The sequence below is a fragment of the Mytilus trossulus genome, chromosome 9 (genome assembly GCF_036588685.1).
Source record: "Mytilus trossulus isolate FHL-02 chromosome 9, PNRI_Mtr1.1.1.hap1, whole genome shotgun sequence".
NCBI classification, from domain to species: domain Eukaryota; kingdom Metazoa; phylum Mollusca; class Bivalvia; order Mytilida; family Mytilidae; genus Mytilus; species Mytilus trossulus.
Window position 1 is genome coordinate 31431053 of NC_086381.1, and position 9636 is coordinate 31440688.

The following is a 9636-nucleotide window of genomic DNA, read 5'->3' on the forward strand; positions in this document are numbered from 1 at the left end:
TCTTATGCGAATGAAATCTTTATCAAAGATAATATGGATAAACTAAAATGACATTGTTGATACCGATGTTTACAACAGAATTCTTCTTTAAATGTACCATGACAAGAAATTCGTCTGTGGGAATATCATATACGTGACTAATTGCTATATCTTTTTTTTTTGTTAATTGTCATTTTTCTCAAAATTGCTATTTTTGAATATTCATATGTATTTTGGCGATGATCTTTTTGTGCTGAATTTTACACTAAATACAATTCGTTAGTAAATGACAACTGAAAGCAAAATGATCTACTAATTTCAAAATTTTTATTAGACTAACATAAAGAATATATTTACAAAGTATAGTTTTGAGATTTCATGCATAGAATATATTTCATTGTCATTTTGCAATGCTTTAAAAATGTCGGATCAAGAAATCCGTATATTACAGGATTTATAATATTATTGATGATAAATGTTCTAGCGAGGATTGGAAATATGGCCTTGGTAAGCGGTGATTCTGTAAATTGACCTTTTACAACAGATGCATTTAATTTAACTGCTACATACGGCAAGTAGCTCAAAATAAAGCAGAAACTAATAACAAATGCCATCCGTGTAACCTTTTTAGAATTTTTCTTTTTGGATACTACCTTAGAATGTCCGTTTGATTTCTTCTGATCCTTATTTTTAGGGGTTCCTGGTGTTTCAATTGTCTTAATAGCGATTACTTTCTCGTCCATTATTTCACTCTGAGGTTTAATGAGGTTGGTGGTGTGATGTTCACACGTAGTTAAATCAGTAGCCATTGACGTCGTTGATATTGCATACCTTGCTCGATTTGAGTTTTGATACTTTGCTCGTTCCAGCACTCGCAATCCTACTATTGAATACATAATCACAAGTGCAACCATACATAATAGATAGACCGTTAACAGGAGAGTACTGTATATCGTTCCATAATCTTTCATGCTATATCGGTCTGAAAAACTGCAATCATACCCTGTTAAGTTGTTATCCAACGTTTCTTTGCTTATCCCACTTAAAGCTGCTTCCGGCCAACAAAATAACAAGGCAATTCCTACTGATATTAAAATTGTTACCAAACCTTGATTCGGAGTTAGTTGTTTTTTCAATGGTTGACAAACTAGTCGGAGACGATTTCCCGACATGGCAATCAAAAGTAGAGACGATGTCAAAGATAAATGTACACTTACTGCTCGGAAGATCTGACATCCTAATCCAGAATAAAATGTTAACTGGTGCGTTTGTTGAAACAATTCAAATGGTATTGTGACCGTGCACACCAGTAAATCGGTGACGGCTAAAGCCCGGATGTACATCCAGTGTGTGCCATCTCTTCGCCGGAGTGATCCAAAGTACACTATTATCACTAATAAGTTTCCAGGAATTCCCAAAATCATTACAACAGATAAATAAACGATTGCCGATGTTCTTTTCGATATTTCTATGTTATTATAGTCGTCTAATGTCATTTCAATACTTGTATCATTTCCCGCCATTTTGCACTATGCTACTTTAAGTCTGCAACAACAGGTATTTTAATCTTTCCGTGAAAGTTTCTCCTTTTAGTAAATTACATAAAATCTAGTGTTCACCTATGGTATAAATGTCAGTCGCAAATATACGAAATACAGACTGATTTTGATTCATTTTACATGTTCATTTGTACAGATCACAGGATAATAATACTTATCTCAATAACTTCCTTCCTATTGTATATTATCCTAATGAAAATTATGTTATAGCAATTAAGAGCAATCATTATACGGAAACAGGTTAAATTAAAACAATTGATGTTATAACAACGGTATCAAAATGCAGATTACTATCCTCAGATAACTTTCCAAATGTGAACGTGACATGCACAGGCAAACCTTTGAAGTTCTTGAGCACCATCTAAACAATGCGTAGATTTATGATCTACAGTAACTACTATCATTATTTATATTATAATAGACATCATTATAGAAAAACGAAACTGTCATTAATGAAATTAAAGATAATAAGTAAATGGGACTATGATGTATGACATATTGGATAATATACGATTTTTCTGGTTTTTTTTATTATTATTATAACACTCGCACTTTTTCGACCAAATAAATGACGAAAAGTACACTTCAGAATTCTAAAGAAAGTTTGCGAGTATGTTGAATATTAAAATCAACTAATCATTGATTCAGGTATTGCATATACTTCCGAATAGATTGCTGTATATGAAAATGTCAATCGACCTTCTTTATTACACAATTAAGTAGCTTTTTTAAAAGCTGCACAATATGGTGACAAAAATGCAATATCGTCAAATTATTTCATTACATTGATCTATAAACAGATCTATGTCATATTCAGTGCTTTCAATGGTATTTCATCCATTACACATCTGACTTTTATTCATCTACAATCTGAAATAAAAACTAAAATAAAAGTACAAAGTTTTTTTAGATTTTTGTCGCAATGGCAACTCTACAACATATCTGTATCGTTATAGTCAGTTAAAATATTGTTGGTCAGTATAAAAAAGAAGATGTGGTATGATTGCCAATGAGACAACTATCCACAAAAGACCAAAATGACACAGACATCAACAACTATAAGTCACCGTATGGCCTTTAACAATGAGCAAAGCCCACACTGCATAGTCAGCTATAAAAGCCCCCGATAATTAGACAATGTAAAACTTCAAACGAGAAAACTAACGGCCTTATTTATGTAAAAAAAAAATGAAAAAAAATGTAACACATAAACAAAAGACAACCACTGAATTACAGGCTCCTGACTCCAAGACCGTTATGAGAGTTAAAAGCCGCTGACTTTTTATAAAATTTAAATTGACAAGACATGGATGATCGAGACGACAATGAAAGCATATATTTATACACATGTGATTTGAACCAAATCATAACGAAAAACAATTGACACAACGGAAAACATGACAAATCCGATAGATATGAAGTATATTTTGTAAATGGAGTAAGTATATCTCTAGCAAACACTTGACCTTCAGACACTGTAGTCATTCACAAATTGATGAAATGGGTTACTGAAAAGGAAATGCCACATACGGAATTAAAATTATCTTCACTACACTTGTTATATTTACGGGCAAATTCATTCTAGATAGTTATACGATAATAAAATATCTACCGAACAGTGACAACATACGGAAATTATTACTGAAATCGATAAATAAATGTGTCCTTCTTCCTCCGTTACCCAATGATTGTTCCGAATCATATCCGATAGAAATTGGCTCGGCCAGAAATTGACAAATCCGACATGCATCAAATTGTAGTTAAACTACAGCACCATAACGTTTGATTTATTTGCAAGACTAATTTAAAATGAACAGCGTGTTGTCCGTATTAAAATATAAGCCTAGTAACTTTGATAAATATTATCATGTCGAAATGTACTATTGTATTGTGTATGTGTGAATTTCTCTGTCCTGAATGTTCTGAAGATGTGGTATGATTGCCAATGAAACAACTGTCTAAAAGAGACCAAAATGACACATACATTAACAAATACAGGTCACCGTACGGCCTTCAACAATGAGTAAACCCCATACCGCATAGTTAGCTATAAAAGGCCCCAATAAGACAATGTAAAACAATTCAAACGAGAAAACTAACGGCCTTATTTATATAAAAAAATGAACGAAAAATAAATATGCAACACATAAACAACCGACAAACACTGAATTACAGGCTCTTGACTTGGGACAGGCACATACAGTTTCTGTGCGTGTTGCATTGTCGTAGGTTTTTGATGCATTTCAGTGTTTCTGTTGTTACATCGTTTTCCTCTTATAGTTGATGTGTTTTCCTCGGTTTAAGATTGCAACCCGGATTTGTCTTCTCTTAATCGATATATGCCTTTGGAACAATGGTATACTAGTGTTATCTTTATTCACATGCTTTAAATGGTTTATTTAGTTTTTAATGCTGCTAATCTAGTACACCAGACTGGTGTATCGTTTTCGAAAGACTCATCAGTGAAGCTCATTTTAAAGATGAAAAAAAAAACAAAGGTTTGTTGATGACTATTAAGCTAGACACTTGTATACTTCTTGTAAACTGGTAGAGTATTGACTGATGAGGCAAACAATCAATCCGTGGTCTTTCGTAAAACATACAAATGCAGACAGGTTAATAAGTAAAATCAAGTACACTGAACCATCTGCTATTGTGTTGTGTTAACATGTATGCATTTTACCTGTCATCATCCGGTAACGCTAATTGTTTAAGTTAATCATCAGATTCTTTGTACTTTGTTTTGGATTGCACTCGAAAATGTGTGTACCTGTAAGCAGTACTTTTGTTCTATTCTTTTAACTAAGCCTTACAATTTTGATGAAATGTATTGTCTAAAATATTTTGATCTTAATTATAAGCTTCACTGAAGAGACATTTTGAAACAGACAAGGTACCGTCAATGTTATTGGACATCTCATCGAGAACTGTTGTGCAAACATGTTTTTCTTTGCTCTTTTTAACTTTTGATGGTGTAACTTAGTAAAAAATCTGAACCAAATGATACAAAATTATTTTTAAAATCTTGAAATGTTTTTGTTTTTGTTTTTGTGGCTATTAGAAATTCAAAATTACTGCATACAGGGGTCACTGGATACATTAGAATCATATCGTAAATTTAAATTGAGCAGTTTGTTAAAAAACGGATGGTCTTAAATGATTCGTAAAGTAGAAGCAAAAGATCAGTGAATTTAAGTTCCTATCACAAATTGCATTTCATATAATAATACTTATATCCTGTCAATACAAATCTTGTTACTTTTTAAAGAGTATCTAAGATAATAGAATTTCTATTTTCTACGCCACGTCTAACTAGTCTTACCGGTCTCACCCGAATTACAAAATACAAAAAAAGTACGAGGTTAATACCAATAAAGACAATTTCGCATTATAACTAAGGTACTATATCACGTGTGTAGATAATCCTATTTTCTTCGAAAAATTGTGCCATTATAAGAGTGTTGTTTTGGTTTTTTTTTTTAATTTGATAATGATGACTATATCAGTGATAATCCATGTTAACACAGCCGTGCAGACAATTTGGTATAACTTTCAATCTTTACTTAAATTCCTGGTTTGATTTTTTTTACATGTTTCCAATCTCAATGTAAACAACCATGCCTATTTGAATAGCGTGGTAGAATACATTTTTAGATTTATATTAAAATGCATGGTAGAACCTATAGCCTGAATGTAATATAATTATAAAACATTAATTAAAATGTTGAAAAAAATTACTTCTGCAACGCTCATATAACTAACCTTTATGGGTTCGACCGTTCCAAATCTATGAACATTATAATATTTGGGAAACAACAACAATGAAATAAAATTCTAAAGCCCTTATTTCATAATGTTTGTGCCGGTAATTTGAAGTTGTAGCGAGTTTAAACAAACAAAAAATCAAATTCAGAAGGGGTTGATTACCCATACGACGAATTGATATAGTGACATTTTACAAGACATAAATTTAAATTTTGATATTTCTGCAATCCAGCAAAGTTCCATGAAATTGAGAAAACAATCTCAAAAGTATAACTCATCCAATGTTTTTAAACCAAAAAAAAAAACCAACACTCAGTCACTATAATCTCAGTTATATATTTGTGCTAATGTAGGTTATATGTTAGCATATTTATACATAACTAGCTTTTATTCAGATGATTGTTTAGGTCATATCTTCTATAAAAAAAAAATGTGTGTATTTGCAGACAATAGTGTCGCAGTAAAATGCAACAGTTCAATTTTCTAAACCTTTATGGATTTTATCTAACATGTCTAAATCATGTAACATATCATATACCGAAAAGCTGCAATGCTGAAAAATTCCAAACATAAGCTGTTCAACATTAAAAAGAAATTGGGCAGCATAAACACTAGAACAACACATTTCTCATGATCACTTAAATGATGGTTGTTTAAAGTTTGTTAATTTGAAGAGAGAGAACTTGTGCAAAAGAAGGTGGGCAGTTCCCCTTGTCCTAAAGGAGCATCTTCTTCATACAAAGAGATAGAATATAAATGTCTGTGAATTTGTATCTTGATAATAGCTGACATTCCATATGTCACAATGCCAGATGTATGACTCAACTGCAGAGGTAGTACACACTTTTGACAACCATACAGACCCTCTGAAAGTAGACCAAGTTTCACTATGCGTTTGTCAAAAAACTAGGAAATTTTTGTCGAAGTTGACAAAAACTGCTTCGCGACGTTTATGAAAAAGGGTGGGGGGTGGTTACATCATTCGTGGATGCATAGGAATGGTCCTTCAAAACGAAAAGAACCTTGTCATCTGTTGCACATCTTTCACTTCTCTGATTTACAAGACCCTGTAAAACCCTCCGTAACCGCTCCTTCTGCTTTTTACTTTTAAAACCTTTCACTTTGCGTATCATTATCAATGAAAACAATAACTACAGGCAGGCGATTATTTACATTGCAGAATCGTATCCGGGACTTTGAGTAAGTCGTTCTATTTTTATACAACCATTTCTGTTTGGTTAAAATTACCTTTTGTTAATTCATTTTTGACTAAATGAAAATATGGAAACAATAATGTACATTTAAACGATAATATTTATCTTCTGCGAAATATGACTTTTTCAGCCATTTTGCGAGATCGAAGTAAATCGCGAGTTATATTCTGTTGACCACTTCCAAATTACGTTAAAATCGTCAGAAGAGTACATTCTTAACTTGAAACTTGCACTTAAAATTGGGTCTGCCTGAAGAGAACTATATGATCAAATAGATCATTGGTGGTCGAACATTTAAAATTCCTACAAAGAATAATAAACTTAGAGCTTAACCATTAAAACTGACAAATGAGAATTTGTTAACTGGCAGGTTCCTTGTTAACATCATTGGCAGACGAAATTTACGATTAAACATAAAGAACATAATTCGCCTTAGACTTTAATACATAAGTTTGTTATAAATCTCAAGCCAATCCTTGAATTATGAAATAATGTTTATTGAAAGATCAAGAGGTACATTTTGTTTAAAGAAAAAGATGACATCCAAAACCATTTTAACAACAAAATTTACGGTTCTTATATAATTGACTCTTGAAAGCTTTCAAATAGAAAATGTATTTAAAATATCTGTATATATCAACTTCTAGTAGTGTCTGTCCTGTTTGTAACCTATATTAAAGAGCAGATACCGACATATAATCGCATAAACAGATGAGAATAAGACAATTTTAGAATCCAGTGAAAACCTTTACATATTATACAAGGATTTCTATTTCATTCCCCATGTTGCCATATTTGATGTTGATAACCTCAGTATTTACTTCAAATTTTTGGAAAGGTTCTTACTCATATCACTAACACAAGCACAGGATGGCATCACATCTATCAATAAGACATCTGCTATTTATCATGTTGATCCTTATTATAAGGTCACATTTTTGAAGGACCCCTCACCAGTAAAGGCAATAACAATCAAAACCAAGGAGTAAACACAGACTCACTAATCCAAAGGACATTTACATCAACAATTATCAATAATAAATAAGAAACAACACGAATTCCACTAGAAACCGGGAGTGAAATTCGGTGCTTCGTAAGGATAAGCACTTCCTGCACCGTATACGGCACCCGTCGTGTTATTTCTTTGTTCAGTTCGGTAAAGATGGAAGGTTATTATGACTGAGGAAGAATATCCGATACGATTTCTGACTCACTTTTGTCATAATTTCCAATCAGCTTATGATGTCGACCGAAAAATGTCTTGATTGATGACCTTAATTTGATTGATTCATAGCCCTAGCTAAGCAACCTCTGAGATAGCAGTATTCCTCGTTCAACAAAATCAACGTACTTTGAGCTAGCTCTAGATAAACGTATCAATTGAGACACATATACTCGATATACTGGTGCCGCTGGGATATTGATACACAGAATGGAACATTGACTGTAGGTTGATTAAAATCATCGCATTTGTCATAAATTTTGGTATTCAGCCTACCATCAGTAGTCATTTCGAGAAAAAAAGGTCTAAATATGAAGCAGATTTATCTGTGTCGGTAGTATCTTTAATTTCAAGTTCGCTTGGATATATTAACGGTTTTGATACTGTAACGGCCATTTTAAACTGAACAACTCTTATATGTCTGATTTAACCAAAAGAAAAATGCCAAGATCTTTTCAATTATTCAGTTCGTTTTCAGAACCCTGATCCGCGCAGGAGATCTAGTACAGTTCAGTACTGACTCAGGTATTTATGAGAAAACGCCTTGTATTTGATTGTGTAGCTTCCGGAACGTTTTCGTACTAATCAGTACATCAATAAAATAGTTGTTTTTCGGGATTTTCAGAAGTGCTCTATTCCATGTAAATCTATATTGGAGATTGATGAGGCTTGTCTCCATTCATTCACACAATTTTTAGTACCTTGATTGATTTCACAATGATATTGTATTCTTTCCCTGAAAAAAACCATCTGCCTTTCTCAATTGTTTTGTATCTTCTGTTTTAAATTTGTGTGTTTTTCTTTTCCCATTTAGTAATGATATTGAATGTTTAATTGCGAATTATGAGTTTGAAAGTCCCTGTGGTATCTTGCACTTCTCACTATTCGTTACGGCAGAAGTATGAGCATGTCGTTGTGATCTTGTGTTCGCTATAACAGCCACTGTAGACTTAGTGTTGCCGTCTTTTAGATATACAACCCTTAGTTCGCTTAGTTTAATTCAACTATAGGAATTAATGCGTCTACATACGGTAATTCTCGACTGAACGAGATCGAAATAGATTAAGGACTAGCAGATAATAACACTAGACATGTGCATATATATATATAAATATATATAAAGCAGACAAATCCAAAATCTATAAACTGTTCGAATAATCATTTGAGATTCAATGAAAGTGTTTGTACTAATTGCATATTTTATTTAATTTAGATTTTCAAATTTCGTCCGTTAGATATCAGATTTCATGTCCTTCCCAACATATCTCCATATTAACAAAACTTTAACAATTCGAACAATTAAAGATATTTGGAGGTACCTAGTGATTGCTACTCGTAACGTATGCTCTAAATAAAAGGCGTATATTACTAGTTCAAACTCAAAATTTGAAAATACTCTAAATGAAACATAACAAAAAATCAGAGACTGGCAACACGAACTCCGTCAAAACATTGAGATGGCTACTAAAAGCAACAAAAGAGTCGAATTCATACGTCGAAAATAAAAACCTAGGGATGACTACTAAAAGTACTAATAAAGTGGAGAAAGATACCAGAGGGACATTCGAATTAATCGGTCGAAAAAAACCTGATAGCACCATGGTCAAAAATAAAAAGACAAACAGACAAAAATGTACACAAAACACAACATAAAAAACTAAAGACTAGTAAGACTAAGCAACACCGACCTGGGATGGGACTAGATATTCCGGAAGAGAAAGTAGATCATGCCATAGCATTGCCACCTATCGTGTTGCTCATGTTATTACAAACCCAGTTATGAATCTAATACGAAAAAAGGGGACGGGATTGTAATTTCAACATTAAAAAAAGATCCACTATCATCTGTGACACGGATATTCCATAACTGTCAACCAACTCATAATGGCGTTCGTAA

General features: G+C 32.7%; 1 protein-coding gene across 1 annotated transcript; it reads right to left on the reverse strand.

The window, feature by feature from the left end:
* Window positions 1-292: 292 nt before the first annotated feature.
* On the reverse strand, window positions 293-1885 carry LOC134685560 (melanopsin-B-like). Its single transcript, XM_063545346.1, has one exon. The coding sequence runs from the start codon at window positions 1500-1502 to the stop codon at window positions 333-335; it is 1170 nt and encodes a 389-aa protein (XP_063401416.1). The 5' UTR covers window positions 1503-1885; the 3' UTR covers window positions 293-332.
* Window positions 1886-9636: the final 7751 nt, after the last annotated feature.

Excerpts from the sequence above, each read along its gene's own strand:
- LOC134685560 (XM_063545346.1), bottom strand. The coding sequence starts at position 1,502 with ATGGCGGGAAATGATACAAGTATTGAAATGACATTAGACGACTATAAT.